Source organism: Apis laboriosa, unplaced genomic scaffold, assembly GCF_014066325.1.
Source record: "Apis laboriosa isolate Shangri-la unplaced genomic scaffold, ASM1406632v1 scaffold14_cov150, whole genome shotgun sequence".
Lineage (NCBI taxonomy): Eukaryota > Metazoa > Arthropoda > Insecta > Hymenoptera > Apidae > Apis > Apis laboriosa.
In genome coordinates this window covers 1,851,195-1,872,781 of record NW_025221798.1, presented here as the reverse complement: position 1 = coordinate 1,872,781, position 21,587 = coordinate 1,851,195, and the positions used below count along the sequence as shown (strand labels likewise).

The 21,587-nt window shown below is 37.2% G+C and overlaps 1 protein-coding gene across 5 annotated transcripts in view; it reads right to left on the bottom strand.

The window, feature by feature from the left end:
* LOC122710707 (ankyrin repeat domain-containing protein SOWAHB) overlaps positions 1–21,587 on the bottom strand; it is a 163,213-nt gene that overhangs the window by 45,057 nt on the left and 96,569 nt on the right. For 3 of the 5 annotated variants that reach the window (XR_006345985.1, XM_043928735.1, XM_043928739.1), the window contains 2 exons: positions 15,706–15,718; positions 1,033–1,037 (listed from right to left, as the gene is read on the bottom strand). Coding sequence is in view for 4 of the 5 variants with exons in the window: in XM_043928735.1 (XP_043784670.1) it covers positions 1,033–1,037; positions 15,706–15,718 (18 nt within the window). In the remaining variant the exon portion in view is untranslated. Of the gene's footprint in view, positions 1–1,032; positions 1,038–14,389; positions 14,393–15,705; positions 15,719–21,587 lie in introns of all 5 variants that reach the window. The other 2 variants (XM_043928736.1, XM_043928737.1) reach the window with 2 other exon arrangements.

The following is a 21,587-nucleotide window of genomic DNA, read 5'->3' as shown; positions in this document are numbered from 1 at the left end:
AAACTTTGATATTGATGAATTAAAATTATGACGATGAATTAAAATTATATTGATGAATTAAAATTATATATTGATGAATTAAAATTATATTGATGAATTAAAATTATATATTGATGAATTAAAAATGGAAAATATGAAAAACTGATTACTTAGGTTTAGATTTTTAGGAGAGAGAATTAATTTCTAACAGAGATAGGATTCTAAAATCCTGTGATCTGTAATTCGATCTCGAAACCGTGTGTTTCCAAACACCGTTAAAAAAAAAAAAAAATATTCAAATTTCGCATTGGAAGAGAAATGACCGAGTCGGTGTCCGGGCGTGGAATCGGTAAGAGCGTTTAACGAGTAGGTCTACAGAGCGAGAAAACAGACTAAGAAACGTTTAAGGTTTCAAGGTGTTTAGGAGCAGTTTCGTACGCGGCGAGCAAATTGCCCGTTTCGACCCATCTTACCTTCCCCGAAAAGTGGCCTGTTCCTGGTTAATGACGAGGCATTTTCGCGCCTCCCTTCGCTACCTGCCAGACATTGATGGATACTATCCTCGATTTCAGGCTATTTTAATTTATGTTTTCACACGAGAAATCCGGATTTCCTTCCCTTATTTTATTCACCCCCGTTTGGGACAGAATCGTCGTGTACCTAACCTCTTTCCATTTTGCATCCTGCATCGTCATCAAAAAAAAAAAATTTTATCGACTTAGTCCCCTTAGTTATTTTGATTGAATAAAATTTAAAAAAAAAATATAAAGACAGATAATATTTATATTTCGCTGTGTATAAAATTGTACAGCACGACGCGAGGCTGCCATCTTAGAAAAATGAAAAGTTAATTAATTAAACTTGGCAGATTGGAGCTCGAATCAAAAATCAAATTCAAGCCAATCTCCACATCGGAAGAAATGACGTGAAAGGTATGCGAACGAGAATCCATATCGACATCTAACTTCCTACACACGATCTACCAACTATCTTTCCCCTCCAGCCAAACTGTCTCGTCTATTCCCACCGATGATGGAATTTATAAGACGTGACATAACGACTATCCACAGCTGCATCGTTCATCGGTATCTTCTTCGTTGAGAATTGCCTCGTGCACTCGTCCATGCATATGCATAGGCACGATATCCTCTGGTCGATTTTTAATAATGGTATTTAAGTCTTATCAAAATGTAAAAATACATTGTAATCTCATATTTTAACATATATTTTGCATATCAAGTAATATTATTCAGATCGTAATAAATAAAAATAAAAGGTGAATAAATTTTTAGATGGACGTTAAGTGATTGAGAGATTAAAATTTAACGGCAATAATTAAGTTTAATTAAAATCAAATACAATTAATATCACTGATGGATTTATGTTCGATCGAATTTCAAGCCAATTTTATTATTTAAACGATAAAAGAAATTCTCTTTCATCGTTTCAGCAATATATTTTCTAACTAATTTTACGATTATAAATTTTTTTATACATAAATTCTGAAATAAATACGAAATACTTCTATGACAATAGTACGTGAAAGGGAAGAGCAACATTGAGATAGACGAGAGACAGACATCGGGTAATTAAATAGTTAGTTCATTATTTAAAGCCTTATTCAAAGCCTATTCGTTTATTATACATTTTCCAATTAGTATAAAATAGTCGGTTAAAATACACAAATTCTTCTACGCATAAATTCCAAATTAAACCTGTTAAAAATAAACAAATTGTATATTATATATACAATGGTACATGAAAGGAAAGAGGGCAGCACCAGAGGGTCCAGTTGCGCGAGATCTCTCGTGGCAGATATGGCGTTGGCCCCTAAACATCCACCATTATATTAAATTGTGTATATTTCCCTTCATAATTACTCGAATTATGTAAATCGGTATGTTAATACGCTGCATCCACCCTCCTGAACCCCTTCCTCTTCCCTACGCAAAGCCTCTTCCTCTCGCGCAGTACCTCGACCGCCACGCCACCGTACGATTACAGCAATTTCGTTTAAGCGTGCGCTAAATGTTACTTTATGCGCTTTTTATTCAACCGGCATCCGGTCTCGCGGATACGTGCACCGTCCCTCAGGTCCTCTTTCCTAGATCGTGCCCCGTTTAACGCGCGCCTCTATTTACATAATATTTCGCGAGGAGATACGTATCGAACGTCGTGAGCGTCAGCTCGAATCAGAGGCCATGGATCTCTGATCGTCGTGAACGTTGAAAGTGAGTGATTGGTTTAAAAGAAAAAAAAATTGATCGATATATCTTCTTTTTCCTAATTTCGAAAACATTGAGAAGAATAGTGAATTTTCGAGAATTTGCGGAAAAAGATCTTATCTTGAACATATAAAAGAACATATAAAAAGATTTGGAAGAAATGATCCTAACCTATAAGCTTAAGACATATAAAAAGATTTGGAAGAAATGATCTATCGATATCAACAACAAGAACAAGATCCTAACCTATAAGCTTGAAATTTATACGACGAAGATAAATCGATAGAAAGTGCATTGGGCGTAATCGGACTGTAAAAGAATTTTCACCGAAACGAAAAATATATATAAAAAAAAAAAAAAAATTCTTAATTAAACGAGACAAAGACAAATCGGTAGAAAGTAAAACACGACAACTACGAAAGAATTTTTATACCGTGCTCGTTTATCTTACATAGTTCCTCGTCCCAATTATCCGTCGCGTGAAAAATTTATTCTTTCCGCATATTTTACGTTAGTCGGCCGGTGTAGCCGCCCTATTTACATAATTTTTCGCGAGATCGATATCGGGGCAGAGATTGCACCGCTTTAATGAGGCACGGCAACGAAATTAGGAATCTAAAGCCATTCACGCGGGCCTGACCACGCAAGGTGATCAACCGGCGATCGACAGATAAGTGCGATCTCTGTTATTAGCGATAGGAATCGATTCATAAAGCAAATCGACAACCACCGAAGGCGGTCGTACGAGGGCGCGCAACTCAATTCACTCTTCGTGTTTCGGGTTTAAGTTTAGCGCCCTCTTTCGCGTTAATACTCTCGGTAATGTCGTGTAAACATGGTGTCAAACAACGTGTTTTTCGTGGATTCGTCGTTTTAAAAGTTTTGGGTCTGACAAGATTTCGAAAAATTATGACACGATATCGTGGTGAGGTTATGGTGAGTAATGATTATGTTTTTACATTATTAACCGTTGGGAAAATTTTACGTACGATACTTTCCTCTTTTGCGACAATATCGAAAAAATTATTAACAATAGAACTATCTGTATAACCTAGAACGATATTACGTGTATATAATAAGTGTTAAATAATAAATATCATTGGAAAAAATTAAAGTTTTTACAGTATGATAGCTAATTGGTTATTGTATATAGCAGTAATATACTTGTTTCTAAGTATTTTTTATACTATTATAGTTAAATTCTTATTCTATATAGCAGTAATATACGTAATTCTATATATTGCTTATTTACTTTTTATTAATTACAGGTAATTAAAGAAATTTTTACTTAAAATCGGGAATTTATTGATATATTACGAATAAATTTAGATCAGGATACCACTATATTTATTTGCAGCGAAGTCAACGAATAGAACATCATTATTTCACGGAACCATTATATTTTTCAAAACTTTTAAACATCGCGTAACCACATTAATCATGCGATTACATATTCGCATATTTTCTCGATACCAAAAATTTCAAGTAATCGGACAAGAACACTCATGCCTCGACAGTCTTGCCAACATCTAAACGCTGTTTGATCCTGGAACAGGTCTTGGAGACTTGTCCAATTGACACATCGGAAGGCACGTTTCCAGATCAAGTTCATCGAATCGGAAGAACGATATTATTAACGACTCGATTCTCGTTTTTTCTCGTAGGAGAGCCGCGTACAGATTACCAAGTAATCCACGGCCTCATTACCGACGCCAATTATCGAATGGGACGAATCGATCGGTGGCAAACGATCCCCGCCGACTCTCAATCAACTTTCCGAGGCGAAGGACGCTGATCGACGAGCAGCCGGATGACGATCGACTGCAATTTCGATGATGATACGGAATTATCCATCTGAGAGAAGGGAGATAGCAACAACCGGGCCCTGAACGACCAAGTGAGTCTGCCTTAGAGACGTTACCTCTCTCTTTCGCACCCTTTCGCTACTTTAACAAATGTTTTTCAAGGTATACACACACACACACACACACACACACACACGCACGCACGCACGCACGCACACCAGCCCACTTGGTCGATACGTGTGTCGGGCCATCGGTGTACGAGAACGCTTGGAGAGGCTTTATTACAACGGAGGACGGAGTGGAAGGACGATCACGGATCCGCGGGCGAACTTCGTTACGGACCTATGTGATTTTCCATGCAAATTGAGTTGTTCGCCTGTCATTATGCTAATAAAAGTAATGACGCGTCGCGTATGTACCGAGTAATGCAGCTGCTGTAATGAACCACGGTGTAGTATATCGGCTTTGGAGGTCCTCGCACCGTTTCGAGAAGCGTGACACTACGACGTTTTCTACGCTTTTGTGGAACACACAACACCTGGCTGAACCGAGAAAATATTAATAAAGAGAGTTAGATTTGTACGTGCGTTTGGAATAACCAGGTTATTCATGTAAATTATGAAATATGATTTTCTTCTTCGGTACGCTGTTGTTGATGCTCGTCTTGTTTTGAACCACTAATCTCACTTCGCGTCATGATCTATATTGTGTAACGTATACACGAGTATTTTATTACCGAGTGTGTTTTATTATTCCATAAACCGAGAAAGCTCTAACCTCAAATACAATTTTCTCTTTATTATTCTTGATTCTCGTCTTATTTCGATTAAAGAATGTATTTCTAATTAAGTAAAGTAAATAAATAAATAAATAAATAAATAATTACGTTAAATGTTAATCACGTTACGTAAACACGTTTATATAACACGTTTCAAATAACGAGGCACACTATTAATTACAATTTCATTGTATACCATCGATTATCTTTGTTGTATATTTGCAGTACACGTGCACATGCCTTGACCATCTTATCTAATGATAAATCATTTACAAGGGAAGTGGATAAATGACATCTGTCCGGTTAATTAGTTCGAGAAATGTCGCGGTGTATGCGTGAGGAAAGAGAATGAAAGGTATGGAAGTTTGTTCTTGAAATCTGATCGAGAAACATGTGCATATTTTTTTTCTTTTCTTTTTAATAACGGGTTACGATCATATCGATACGGAAAGTGATATCAAGGGATCGGAGGAATTTTTCGAAAAAATAATAGGGTGAGATGATAGTAATTATCGCGAACGATGTTTATAATTATTTCGTTAACCCTTTGCATTAACACATTTGCATCATCGTTACGTGAACACGCGAGAAATTTAACCTTATATGTTATATAAATATTTTTTCTTGCGTTTACGATCGAATTTACGCAAGAAAATTACTCGTGGAAATGATAATTATTTTTCGAAATTCACGAGACTGTGAAAGTTAATTCAGATATATGCCACTTACTTACTTTTTATTTTTATCATTATCTTTTACGAATTTTTTTCAAGATTAAAGAATTAAAAAAATATGCAAGAAAAAAAACAAAAATCTATATGCAAAATCGATGGATTTTTCACAAAACAGTACTTGCCACCTAGAGAGAGGTTGGTTAACCTAACCTAAATCACACAAAATGTCACGAACAATGAATAAACCCAATTCGCACGATACGTTAAAATTATCGAATTTTGAATTGACTCGGATTCTCGTGTTCAAAAAGTAAGAGAAAAAGAGAATACACATATACGTATCGAAAGAGCAAAACTACGAGACAATGTCTATCATCGACGTCTCCGTTTCTCACAAAGCGGTACTCGTCACTCGGCCAGTGCATCGTGGGAGTGATTGCGGAAACGTCTGACGGTGGCGCAGCCGCGTTTACGTGCGTGCATAATGCATATCGCGTGACTTCGTCACGGATCCGGACAGTTACAACGTGTACACGCGTAACAATATCGCGTATCAAGGGGAATCTCGTTGCTCCTCTCTCTCTCTCTTTCTCTCCTTCTCATACACTCGCTCACGGCGACGTCTGGCATTTTAATCGAAGCTGCGAGGGAGAAATGGATTGCCGGCGGCGGAACGCGTTATCCTCGCGGCCGGGGTACCGTAACGATCGCGTTATAAAATAGAGACCGTAAGCCACTTTGCCCGTGCTACAATCCCATGACTTTTTCTCGAACGATCGTCCATCGCGGAAACCAGCCCGTCATAATTAGGGACGAGTCGCGATTACGATATCCGACTATGGATCTCTCCGGTTGATAAAGAGCCCGCTGGTCTGTTTTAGTTTAGTCTTAAGCGGAACTTGTTTGCTTCGTTTAGGGAAGGATCGTCGAGATATGTGTTTCCTGGATCCAGATCTCAGCAGCGTTGGACACGAGACTCGTAAAAGTGGACATTTGACACTTGAGTGAACAATGATTTTTACTATCGATAAGGGAGATGTTGTTGACGGATAATCGAGGAGAATTAGGAAGGTGGTACCCTCTAGCGGCGTAAGAGAATAATAATAATAATGAAAATTTCACACGCGAGTTTGTACCTCGACTCGTTCCTTTTCTTGTTAGGTTATGTAACAAGCGTGGAAAGCGATGTATTTAAGAAATCTTTCGAATAAGGAGATGGAACGCTAACGTAAATAACGTGTATAATTATATATATTCATTCGCAAAATTAAAAAACCTCCCGTTTTCTTTGGAAAAGCTTTTCGATCGACAATTTTGATAATGTAACAGAAAAAAAATAAACCACGAATGAAATAACGACTAATACTACTAATAACACAATACGAATATCGAGAGAACCGGTTCAAAATTAAAAAATAACGCGATTATTCGTTAAACAGGCCGAGTTTTTCACGTGACGCGATCGTGTTCCGAGCAATTTGTAAAACAAGAATCACCGGTCTCGCGTATACACGCCTCGGATCGCGGCCTTGCCTTTTTTCCAACGCGCGCCGCCTGTATCGCGAGCGGCGCTATAAGCTGGCAATTAAAAGCGTGCAGCAGGGACATTTATGTTGGCACTAACTGCCCGTTAAGACGAAGGAACCGCCTAACCGTGGAAGGTGTAATTGGCCGGCGTGGTGAACCCGCAGCTCGTAAAACAGCGGGCGTGCCTAGTCGAGGGCCGCAATTTTTCCGCTCGCGACCCGCCATCGCGTATCGCGTTACCATGAATTTTTCGATTGATCCTTCGAAAAAGCCTTCGTAACAGCCGTCTCTCTCTCTCTCTCTCTCGATCATTCTCGAATTCGTTTTATTAATTTCTCGCGCGAATTAATCGAATTCATCTCTCTAAGTCCATACGTTAGCGCCACGTGACTAAATCAACTTATAACGTGACTAATATCAACTTCACAAAATTTGATACGATACTTGCTCGAACATTATAATAAATGCTACGATAAAAAATAAAGTTGTTAAAATGTAAAAAATGGTTATAGAATCATTAATAATTTTAGTTCCACATCGTGGATACGACGTCTTAATTTTCATTCGTCCGATATTTTTTCAAGTTTCCAATTAATCTCTAAACTCGTTCCCCCCCGATGAAATCTCACGATCTTTCTCGACTCCAATTCTCCGACTCGGAGAATCCTTAATTTAATAACGAGAAGACTTAATTAGGGAGGAATAAGCCGTTTGATAAGCCGACATTGATCAAAAATTCACGTAAGCGACGTAATCGGGTATCCAATAGGCTACAATGTGTATATATAAGTATTCCGGCGTTGTATCTTTTGCACGCATCGCGCGCACGAAACGGAAGAGCCAAGTCGAGCGGATCCTTCGAACACGCGATTATAACCACGGGCCAAGATGCATCCAGGTCTAAATAAATTCACCGAGTGTCAACACCGATTTATGTTTTAGGATTATGTGGTTCTAATTAGCCACGTGCACTCGGTACACCGTGTTTTTACGGTTCCGTGGAATAAAAAGTGTGTGATTTATTGCTAACGGTGTTTCATTCGGAAGCGAAAAGAGAAAAAAAAAAGGAAAAAAAATAGAAATATTAAATATCGTTTCTACGATTTTAATTATGAATCCAGAGCCCACTTTCTTTACACGAAGAGTACATTCAACCCTAAGTAAGTTTTTCTTTTCAACTTTTTTTGAAAATACATCGATTAATGATATTAGTTATCGATTAAAATTAATACAACTCTCTAGAATCGATCTTCTAAAAATATGTCATTCCATATCATCATTATCATACGTAAATAATCGATAATTTTTTCAAAGATTAAGAAAAAATAAATAAATAAATAATCGCAGTAAACCTTTCTCTCCTCGACACGCACAATACAATTCCTCCATCAATCTCTCTCTCTAAAAACAGAAAAAAAACTCAACTCAACAAAGATCGATGAAATTGACGAAGGATCGATCACCGCGTCCACGATCTTCACGCCTTCGGTTATCACCTCTCCCCCCTCCCCTTCTTCGGATCCTCGTACGTCTCTCCACGAATAAAAGGAAAGGAGGAGGGAGGGCAGGCTCATTAACATCTCCTTTGGACACGCGTTCTCCGCGGATTTCGCGGCGATATATTTTAATTAACGATTTACGCCGTAAATATCGTTTATCGGCGCCGTAAGTCAGCCGAGGATATAACATTCGTTTTCGGGACGAGGAGTTGCGTGGGTGTGACATCGGTTTCTGCGTGGACCGGCCAGAGGAGGGGAGGGGAAGGAGGAGGGGAGGAGGGGGGAGTCTGGGTTAATAAATATTATTTCGAGCAGCGCGATTCATTCACGGGTCGGTATTCGAATTAATATCGAAATTGAGATCAATAATCTTTTATTCGATTGTGCTTAGAGATATGATGATCGTTTTCGTTTTCGGGATTATTTCTACGATTATTCGTGTCGAAAACGACTCGTCGAAATTTTAAAATTTCCGTTATATCAAGTAAATTTTTCTTCTTCTAATTTTTATTTTGTTACTTATAATTGTAACGAATAAAGATTCGCTAATATTTTCAATAAACGATTTCGAAATCGGGGAGGTAGACGGATTCGAAAATACGAATTATCCCGAGTTTCGAATATTTTTGTCGATCGATAACCCCGTGGCAACTGGAAAATAGGAATACTCGAAATTCGGTTATTATTAATTTGGTTTGGGGGCCCGACGGGGCGCTGGCGACCCCCTCGTGCGTGTCAGCCGGGGTTGGGCCCTTCCCTGCCTCGCCCTTGGGACTCCCTTGAGACAATGGCCGCCCGCGGTGCCCGATGTCTCCGACGACGTCTCCGGACCCCCGCCGGGCAACGCATGCCCGCCGTTTTATGCCTGCTATAGAGACGTCAGATATCCGTCCCGTCATTTCGTATTCGTGGCCTTCGGACCCCACCAGAATTTCGGCTTCGCCTCTAATGGATATGCGTGAAACTGCTTATCGCGGACTATTTTTTTTCTTTTCTTTTTTTTTTTTTTTTTTTTCTTTTTTTCGTGGACTTTGAGATATTTTTGTGAAACGAGGTAATACGTTGTTTTATCTTGATATATACAGTTTCTATGGATATTTTGTATAAGCGTATATTTTGTGTAAAGTATAAATATACTTTATTGGGATAAAAATGGCAAATTTGTTTAATCTAATAAAGATTCTTCTCGAAATTTCTAAATATTACGATATATATAAAAGAATAAAGATGAGAATTTGATCAAATGTAATTAAATAGACGTTTTGAAGGAAATTTTGAAGGAAAAAAATACCCAAATCAATAATAATTTACAAAATATAATATATAGGGAGATAATATTCTCTCCAAATTTCCAAAAGCATAATACAAAATGTATACGTCCAAATCATAAATCAATAATAAATAATATTCTCTTTCAACTCGATGAAGATCTGAAGATCTGAATACAAATTTAACCCAAAATCTCGACAAATGACATCAACAATAATTTCCAAATTTCTAAAAATATATAAAAAGATATGCATATATAAAAATGGACGTTTCTCGAAATCCTAAAGACATCTTAATCAAAAAAAAGATAATATTCTGTTTCGACTTGATGCTGCTTAATAAATCTAACCTAATCCAAGAGACTCTTCAAAATTTCGATAAATGACACCAACAATAACTTTCAAATTTCCAAAAATATAATTCAGAAAATCGTCCAATTACAAATCACAAATAAATAATTTCCAATATTCTGTTTCAATTCGATGTCTCGTCAAGATTTACTGCTTAATATAAACCTAATCTAACCTAAGAGACTCTTGTCAAAATCTCGATCAACAAATGAAACTAACAATAATTTTCAAATTTTCAAAAGCATAATTCAAAATGCATATATAAAAATAGATGTTTCTCAAAATTCCAAAAATATCCTAATCATAAATAGATAATATTCTGTTTCAACTTGATGTTATTTAATAAATCTAACCTAATTCAAAAGACTCTTGTCAAAATCTCGACCAACAATAATTTCAAAATTTTCAAAAGCATAATTCAGAATGCATATATAAAAATGAACGTTTCTCAAAATTCCAAAAATATCCTAATCACAAATAGATAATATTCTGTTTCAACTTGATGCTGCTTAATAAACCTAACCTAATTCAAGAAACTCTTGTCAAAATCTCGACCAACAAATGAAACCAACAATAATTTTCAAATTTCCAAAAATATATCTCAGATTGTATACATAAAAATGGACATTTCTCAAAATTCCAAAAATATCCTAATCACAAATAGGTAATATTCTGTTTCAACTTGATGCTGCTTAATAAACCTAACCTAACCTAAGAGATTCTTGTCAAAATCTCGACCAACAAATGAAACCAACAATAATTTCCAAATTTCCAAAAATATATCTCAGAATATATACATAAAAATGGACGTCTTTCAAAATCCCAAAAACATCCTAATCACAAATAGATAATATTCTGTTTCAACTTAATATTTCTTAATAAACCTAACCTAAGAGACTCTTGTCAAAATCTCGACCAACAATAATTTCCAAATTTTCAAAAACATAATTCAGAATGCATGTATAAAAATGGACGTTTCTCAAAATTCCAAAAATATCCTAATCACAAATAGATAATATTCTGTTTCAACTTGATGCTGCTTAATAAACCTAACCTAATTCAAGAAACTCTTGTCAAAATCTCGACCAACAAATGAAACCAACAATAATTTCCAAATTTCCAAAAATATATCTCAGAATATATACATAAAAATGGACGTCTTTCAAAATCCCAAAAACATCCTAATCACAAATAGATAATATTCTGTTTCAACTTAATATTTCTTAATAAACCTAACCTAAGAGACTCTTGTTAAAATCTCGACCAACAATAATTTCCAAATTTTCAAAAGCATAATTCAGAATGCATGTATAAAAATGAACGTTTCTCAAAATTCCAAAGACATCCTAATCACAAATAGATAATATTCTGTTTCAACTTGATATCTCTTAATAAACCTAACCTAACCCAAGAAACTCTTGTCAAAATCTCGATCAACAATAATTTCCAAATTTTCAAAAGCATAATTCAGAATGCATGTATAAAAATGGACGTTTCTCGAAATCCCAAAGACATTCTAATCACAAATAGATAATATTCTGTTTCAACTTGATATCTCTTAATAAACCTAACCTAACCCAAGAAACTCTTGTCAAAATCTCGATCAACAATAATTTCCAAATTTTCAAAAGCATAATTCAGAATGCATATATAAAAACGAACGTTTCTCGAAATCCCAAAGATATCGCAAGCCAATAACAAATAACATTCCCTCGATGATCCGCCGATTAATTGAGACCTAACCGTTCGTCGTTCCCCGATCACACGCGTGCCCCGCGCACGGTTTTACCAGATCGAGATCGAGGGCCGCCTCTCGCGGATCCCTTTCACGAAAAAAGGAGCCCCGCTCGATTTATCGTGACGCATCGGGACGCTGACAAGAACAGCTGTGCACGGGCCTCGCAGCGGGAAACAAACGCACGATAACGATCCAACGTGTTTTGCGCCGCGTATGATGTTATTGTCGCGATTGATCGCGATCTTGGGATGAAATCAGAGCCGTTGATTTATCGAGGCACGGGATAGGGTCAGGGTGAGATGGATGGCGAGGAGGAAAATGGTTCCATTTCAAAATTTGGATTGGATTTTCGTGAGAAATTTAATTAATTTGATGAAGTTGAGTTGTCACGATAATTTATTACGTTCGAAACGTAATAATTGTAATGCTTGAGATTATAATATATATATATATATATAAGATTATATATATATAATAATAAAATATTAATAATAAATATATAATATATATATAAGATTATAATATGTATATAAGATATAGACTATTCGAGAATTTTATAATAAGTAATTGCTTGAGGCAATTCTATTCGAAATTTTCACTTTTTCAAGTGGGTTAATAGCCAACTCTGATTGTTGTTATTATTATTGTATCTTGTGCGTTATGGTTTTTTGAAAATTTCAATTATTTCGTTAATATTGTGAAAATTGTGATTTTCATTTGATCGTTAAAAAATTCTCGCAGGGGGGACCGACAGGTTCTGGGAGCTGGCGTCGGATTAGTGCCGCTCTCAGACTTGCTTTCGCGAGTCCTTTGGGTGGTAGCGTATCCACGAATCGAGCTACTATTGACAGAGTATAGTAACATCTAGTGAATACAGAAAATGGAGTGTTACTCACGTTTCTATTTTATCTAACAAACTTATTAAAAATTTAGATTATTAGAAGTACTTTTAAAATAGAGTGTTCACATTTTCATTTTATCTACAGACTTGTTAGATTAAAAATTTATGTTATTAGAACCATTCTTAAAAAACATTTGATTGTAGAAGATAGAGTGTTATGCACTTTCAATTTTATCTAACAGACTTGTTAGATTAAAAATTTATGTTATTAGAACTAATCTTAAAGTAAACATTTAGTGAACTTGAATTTTTAATCTAACAACATTTTTTATATTTACTAGATTACTATTTTAAGAATGGTTTTAATAATCTAAATTTTTAATCTAACAAGTCTGTTAGATAAAATTGAAAGTAACTCTATTTTTTACATTCACTAGATGTTACTATTTTAAAAGTGGTTCTAATAACATAAATTTTTAATCTAGTAATTTAGATAAAATGAAAATGAACACTCTACTTTAAGAATAGTTTTAATAATCTAAATTTTTAATCTAACAAATCTGTTAGATAAAATGAAAATGTAAACACTCTATTTTCTACATTCACTAGATGTTACTACTTTAATAGTTCTAATAATTTAAATTTTTAATCTAACAAGTCTGTTAGATAAAATTGAAAGTAACTCTATTTTTTACATTCACTAGATGTTACTATTTTAAAAGTGGTTCTAATAACATAAATTTTTAATCTAGTAATTTAGATAAAATGAAAATAAAAACACTCTATTAAGAGTAATTCTAATAATCTAAATTTTAATCTAACAAGTCTGTTAGATAAAATTGAAAGTGAGTAACACAATAGGACCACTCTTAAAATTTTGAAATATTTTTTAGCTTTATTATTTATCATGAGCCAAGAGATTGGAAGATTTTATTCTGAGAGTAAAATTTTGAAATATTTTTTAAGCTTCATTATTTATTATGAGCCAAGATATTGAAAGATTGCTTTTATCCTGAGAGTATGGCCAAAGGACGTTGAACGAATGGAATATCTTTGGAATAAAGATGGCTACACAGAAATCTAGCCAGCTCGTTACGTAGAATTCAATAACTGTTTGTGTTCACGCGATCGTAACCGCGGGCATATTTGACTGTTTCCCAACGAAAATCATCGATTCGTGCTGGTAAATGCTCTTTTTTTTTCGCCGAGATTTTATTTGCTCGTACGGTGTTCTCCCGCTCGATAGGCAGTGAATACAGGGTGGAGCACGCAATCACTCGCGATTAGTAGTATTAATCTGTCCGTATAAGGCGAGTCTTCTTCACACAGCTAATACTTTCATAGAAATTGCATCGCTAATTTTCTCATTTCCTTTCCAATTATTCTATTCTTTTTTTTTTTTTTTTCTTTTTTTGTTATACTTATCCGCCCATACAAGGAAGAGGATAAATTCTTTTTCTCAATAATTGGAAGACCAATTTTCTCGTCTCTTTTCATATCGTTTCGATCAAGGAAATATCAATTTCGAGCAGATCGATCGTAGGAATTAAATCATAATTTGCACGAAAGTCGAATAAAGTTCCTAAAAAGAGAGATTTCTTCGTTAAAAAATTATTGTTCAGATATCTAAATAGTTTCTCCACCCTGTATATTCGCATGATCGAGGATATAATTTCGAATATAGAAAATTTGAATGCTACTTACACCCTGTATTTCGATTTCCGGGCCCCAGATGGCAGTTGATGGCGTCATCAAAATGGCGTCGAGAAGATGACGATGAATATGGAACACAAAATATACATTAAAAATGCTCCAATTACAGATGGAAGCTTCCTAGCGCTTCGACTTATTATTACCGATTTTTATTCGGTTACAAACAGAATTTAGAAACATTTTATTTTTCTTTTTCTCACAAAGATGTCCTCGAAATTACGCGAGATCACGTGCTGCCCTCTCTCAGATCACATCAACCGACAACCGTAACAGCGAATCGAGGAGTTAAAAATTATCAAGTCACACAGTTAAGATGATTTTCAAGATTTTCATTATTACTCGTAAAAAAATTTAAAAAACCGAAATGGCGAAATTGGGATCGAAACGACAAGACACCTTTGCGAAAAAAAGAAAAAAAAATTCATCGATAAAAAGCGAGCTCTCGACATCTCGATTACGATTTCTCTCTCTCTCTCTCTCTCTCCCGCCGCATAAGAAACCGCCAACGTTTCCGACCGGGGCCGATATCCCCCAAAGGAGAGAGAGAGAGAGAGACAGAGACAGAGAGAACTCAATCAACCGTCTCTCCCAGGACGAGAGAGAGGAAAAAAGGAGAGGGAATACCGCATAAGAAGCGAAGGAAACGCCGCGTCACAGGCGAGAGCTGGCCATCTTACGACAAACGTGTTAATTAGAAATTCATCGTTCGCCTTCGGATTCGAGTTCGCCGGGAAGAAGAAGAGGGCAAGAAGCGGGCGTTGCGTTCAACCGCCGTGAAACTCGGCGATTTTTCGTAGCCGAGCCGTTTCGGGGCGGGAGCAACTTTTTGCTGCCGCACAACACCCACCCAGACCGATCGAAGCGAGGTGGCGTTGTTGTTCGCGGCTCGGGCGCAACGAGCGAAACGCGATACGCGCGAGACCTTTTTTTCGGGCCTGCGCGAATCGATCACGGAAAGAAACCCGTCCGCTCGCGCCAACGGCTTCGTTCACTTTTCCTTATTCCGTTACCTTTTATCTTATTGCGTGAGGGGGGGATAGTGCGTGTGCTTTTCCCCTCCCCCTCGTTGGATTCGAAATTTTCGATCGAGGTTGGCGATGAATTGAATAGAAAAGGATAAGAGATAATAGAACGGTAGCCGGTTACCGATCTTCTTTACCGATCGAGCGAATAGAAAAATTTTTCGCATTTAATCAATAAGAGCGTGCGATCGCACGTTACGAGAGTTTGCCCGAAATATTTCATTACTGTTAACCGTGTGATAAATTTTCACGAGTAATTGGATTAATAAGAGAGTCCAGTACTCACGGATGTCGGATCCTGGATGATGGTGGAGGACGTGGTCCATGATCGCAGCACATGAAAAAAAAGGATAATAAAATAAGGATAAGAAAAACACGACGTGGGTCGATGGTGGTCGAGAAATTCGGAAATCGATTTAATTTTCAATTTCTGGTCGACCCTCTCCGTCCTTCCTCTTTTTATTATCTTTGGTCGAAACGCGACGATCGATCAGGCGGATCGAGCGAGTACAAACGATCGAAACGATCGAAACTACGACGACGACGAGGACGACGTTGGCCAAGTCGTTTCGAGACGAGCTGCAGTTTATGCAGGAATAATAATTGGATTGTAATCGTCGTGGGGGACGGAAGCGCGCACTTTTATGCCCCCGTGCTACTATCAGATCGCGTCAGCAGCTCTCAACTTTGCCAACTTTCACCAATTTTTTTTCGATTTTGCGATCGAGGTTTCGAGAATTTTTGATTTCCAAACTCGAGATTGTCTTAAATTCGTTTTTTAAAAACAAAAATGGGGCAACAATAGCGATCCTTGTTGAATAAGATCTTCTGAAAGTGAAACGTCATTCCACAACGTAAATTGTGGAATTTTGTATTTATAATTTAATTATTGGAGAGATACAAGATTTGCTTGGAAACGCGCACGAGAAAAATTGATATTTGTATATTTGAATTGCAATCCTTGTTAAATAAGATCTTCTGAAGGAAAATAAGTGTAAAAGTATCGAGTTCCATTATATTTTTTTTTATTTTACAATTTCTAAAATTACGATAGCCGTGTCAGCTAGATGGCGTTCGAAAATGACGCGAAGAAAAAGATCGAGAAATCCATAATTCGACGACTATAATTGTTATTAAATAAGATTGCAAATTATAGAGAAAGGAGGATAAAATTTAAAAATTTTGTTACGAGATCTTCTAAAAAGCTATATCCATTCGAAAACGAAAAAAGGATTTTTAAAAAGAAATTACATGCTGTGAGATAAAATTTAAAAGAGCTACGTCGCAGATGACATCTATTCGAAAGCGACACGAAAAAAGTATTTATTCTTTTATTAAATAAGACTGCAGATTATGCAAGGATAAAATTTAAAAACTTTGTCAAACAAATCGTCTAAAAACCTACGTAGAGATCGATCGAGAAACCCAATCCACGATTCTACAACTATAATTAATCACTCTTACATAAATAATCTTGCGAATTACTCAAAAAAGGGGGGGGGAAAGGGGGATATATAAAATTTAAAAACTTCCCCCAAAAAAAAAAAAAAAAAAAAAACACTATTACCAGTGTCATATCAAACGTCCCACGCGGGGGAAAGAAAATCGATTGAGAAACTCTGCTCTCCAATAATCGCGCCAGTTTCAAAGTATAAAGACGTTCAAACCTCCCTCCTTCCCTCCCCCCTCTCCCTGACAATTTGTTATGCATACCTCGCACGCGGACGAAAATTGCGTTTAATTCGCCTGGCTGCTTACGCTGCTTACTCCTCTCCCCCTTTGCCATTCGAAAATCACGCTCCCCCTCCCCTCCCCCTCCCCCTCCTCCTCCTCCTCACGGGAGGGGAAGGAGTAAAGGGCGGGGTCCTCTTATAAAACGTAGAGAGATGTCCCATTTAAAAAGCCATTCTCGCGTGTTTAGCATAATGCGTAATCGCGCGAATCGCCCCCCCCCCCCTCTCCCCCCCTCTCCTCCCGAATCATTATCTCGCGTGGAAGATATTTTTTTTTCCTCCCCTCTCTCTCTCTCTCTCCCATTTCGATCGTCTGCTCTACGAAAGAGGCGAGGAAGAGGAGAAGAAGGGGGAGGGGGGAGGGGGATGATCGCGATTCCCAGAACAGATTTTTATATATATATATATATGTATATACACCAAGCTCGCGCCAAGGATACTCGATCGAGTCTCGAGTCGAGGCGGGCACGAAAGAAAGTGGTGCTTGTGCCTCTTCCCCCTCCCCCACCGGGTAGGTAGGGCCCCTTGATAAATTATTAAGAGGAGATAAAGGGGAGGGGGGGAGAAGGAACACGGAGGATTTTATTATGGGGACACTGGGTATTTGGGAAATAATTACGGGGAAATTTGTTGTAAACCGTTCTGGTAATTGATGGTGTAAAGGGGGAGGAGGGGGAGAGGAAGGGGTTGGGAAGGTCGATGGACCATGGATACGCGTTACGTTTGGCTCGTGTTTGGTTGGTGGAGAGAGTTTTGAGAGGTGGTTTTTTTTTTTTTTTTCGAAGAATTTTAGAACACAGTGGAATGATTGTGCGCCATCAATGTATTTTACATTGCGATTGTACATTTTTCCACGAAACAAATTCGTGAAATGGAAAACAGAGGAGCAATTGTGACATAAAACTAACGTTGTTAGTTGGAATAATACGATCAAGTAACAGTTTTCGTGCATGCTCGAGAAAATTTAATAATTGAAATAATTGTAATAGTAATAATAATAATAATTGCGAATAATTGCGAATTGGTGAGATTATGCGAGAAGCGGATCGATTCTGATGCTCGAACATTTCATTATTCATTTTTTAAAAGAATGATGAAATTTCTTTGGAATAATCGCTTCGACGAAAAAATAATTCCTCTTTGCGCAAAGAATATTTACTCAATAATTAAAAATATAAAAGTTTTAAAATTTTTTAAAATTCGCCGAGAAAGAGTCATCCAAAATAATTAAGCAATCAATTCCAATCGTTGTTCCAATTTGTATCCAATCGTTCTCCAAACAAACCAACCAAAGAAATCATACCCCCGTCCAAGATTCGATTAATCGACCTCTTATATGGAATAGAATCGGGACAAATCTTTTCCCCGCCTCCGAAATTATTTCCAAGCCAACGTTCCCGTTTCAACCAAGTTTCCATCGTTGAAATAAAGTGGGCCAGAACACACGAGGCAATTAATTACCACTGATCTGATTGCGCGCAATTAATCCTGCCGTCTTTCTATCCTCTCTTCCTTCTCCCTTCCCCCTCCCCCCTCCCCCCTCCCCCTTCTGGCATCGTTAATTAAGAGTAAACGAATGTCTCCACGGATGTAGATATTCGCCAGAGAGAGAGAGAGAGAGAGAGAGAGAGAGAGAGAGAGAGAGAGAGAGAGAGAGAAAGAGAGAGGCACGCTCTTTATTTGGAATAATTTAACTTTGAACGAGGTGGATAGATCCACCCTTATATCTGCAACTTGTTACATAACTCATTCGTGGATCCTTGCTATATTCTTTCTCGTTACGTTGTCAACGAATTTTTTCTGATTCGATGGATTTGGAGAAAAATAAAAAATTTCTAATAAAATTGAGAAAAGAATTTGAAAGTTAAGAATGTTTTATTATTATTATTATTGTTATTAAATTGAGACTAATTTAAGTTTCTCAAGGATCAGAAAGATTCGAAGAAATTGCAATGACTTTAAATTCGCAATTGCCAATCCTTTGGGCGAACCAAAGTCCCTAGACGAAAAGAGAAAAGAATTTGAAAGTTAAGAATGTTTTATTATTATTATTATTGTTATTAAATTGAGACTAATTTAAGTTTCTCAAGGATCTGAAAGATTCGAAGAAATTGACTTCTTTGGGTGAACCAAAGTCCCTAGATGAAAAGAGAAAAGAATTTGAAAGTTAAGAATGTTTTATTATTATTATTATTGTTATTAAATTGAGAGTAGTTTAAATTTCTCAAGGATCAGAAAGATTCGAAGAAATTGCAATGACTTTAAATTCGCAATTGCCAACCCTTTGGGCGAACCAAAGTCCCTAGAACGCGTGTATTGCAATTCCTTCGCAAGGAAGTTAGCCATGTTGAAATTATCATTCGAATTATTCTTCCGCGCCTCGTTTCGAGGATTAACTAGACACAAATAACTAATAGCCATATTTGAACAAAGACTTTATTTAACTGAGTTAGTTAAACAACTCGATTATGTAAATTGTATAAATTCGATTATTTACCTTTTAATTTAATCTTGTGACGATTAATCAATCCTGTTCCAGAATAGAACGTTGTTAGAATTGGTTTCTAAGAAAAGAATCAAAGTGGAAATTATTGTGGTTGTATTTGATTTTAACTGCAATTTAATGTTGTTGATTGACGGTTTCAATCGAGATATCGCAAAGTGTCGGGGAAAAGCAAGGTTCGCGCCAAATTTCTCCATTATCCTTTGTCCATGGGATCGAGCAATTTATAATAACACGATCCAAGAAGCGGGAGCGATCGGTGCATTCGAGGTCAGGATAGGTCGAGCTATATAAAGATAATAGGCAGCCACCGGCCGGTCGGCGAGTAAGTTTTCTTTTCAACGTCCAAGTACGTTGACGCGCGTGAGAGAAAGGTTTCTCCCGAAAGTGTAAGCCGCTCCAACTTTGGGAAATGTTCGAAATAGAGGAAACAATAATTTACAATAATTTTCGCAAACGATCCATATCGATTCGTGGAAAATGAATATGAACAATTTTCGATAGTCTTTTAGGAAAAGATTATTAAACGATTCTTTTTCTATATCTTCATCTCAAAAATGTTAATCCTCGTTCTGCAAAAGTCTACCATTTTGTTTCAGATATAAGCCAGTTCATAAATATTTCGTTCACAAGACAATCGATCCTTTAAAGTACCACCACTGTTTTTCTCACCACTCGCAAATATTTTATCGATAAAACAACAATTGTTCAATTTTAACTAACATTAATGTCACTTTCAGTCGATAACGTTCGATAGAATGATAATGACATCAAACGGCGTGGATCAGTGGCGCAATCAGTTTCCAAGGAGTAATTCGATAATGATAATTGGTTGATCCAAAAAGTAAAAAAGTTGTTTCGGGGTCCCTTAATGACGAGATCGGGGCCCCAGGGGTCGTTGGAGGGGTCAGGCCGCGCAAAAATAACAATCAATCGGACGGAGGGGGCGATTGAGAGGCGGCCAATTACGCGGTGGCGGCGGTGCCTCTGCTGCGGTTTTGCCCCGGAGGGACGAGGACGAGCAAGACAGCTTCCTTACCCGCCTTTAATTCACCTCGAACGCTCTTTTCCTGGCCCACCTCTCATCATCAACCCAACAACTCCCTCGCTTTATTATATAAAAGTTAAAATTCCGCTCGATCTTGCGGCAAACCGCTTCGACCTCGCTCCTCCTCCCCCTCCTCCTTGTCCGCCATTTTTCCTCTTTGCCGCCGATCTTTCTTAACGCGAGACTCATATAGGGTGATTCTGGTATTAGAGTGTTTCTAGTCTAGTTAAATAATTAAATAATTAAAAAAACTTAAAAATTAAATGAAACAAAAAAAACTACAGCTAGGGTTTTCCAGATGGCGCTCGTATCTGCTTGGTAATAAAAGGAAGGAGATTTTTTTGAGATCTTTCTCTCTTTTTTACACGAGAAGCGAGAGTGATTCTGATCTAATTGGATAATTATTAAATATTTTAATAAAATCCATATAATTCGTGTCCAAGATATTTTCATTAATTACAAAAATAAAAAAAAAAACTATAGCTAGGGTTTTTCAAATGGCGCTCGTATCCGCTTGGTAATAAAACTCGCTCGAGGAAGACGAAAAACGATAAAACTGTCCGGAGGAGGAATGAAGGGATCGCGATGGTGGGGGGAAGGAGGGAGGCGAGGCCCGATTGCCTCGGTTTCGCGATGGAATATTTAAACGGAACAGGAGTCGGGAAACCGCAGCTCGTTTCCTCCTCGTACCCTGTGTCACCGAAAACGCACGGCCGCAGAACATTTTGAGGGTTTATAAACAAACGTACCTACGCCCGGAATGAGTTCCACTCGCTTGTTCCCCCATGTCCGATCGAAACCGTGTTTCCCAATTTCGAGAATCCCTTGTTTCGAACTTTCGAATTAAAAATTTTTCCCTTTTTTTTTTTTTTTTTGGAAAAAT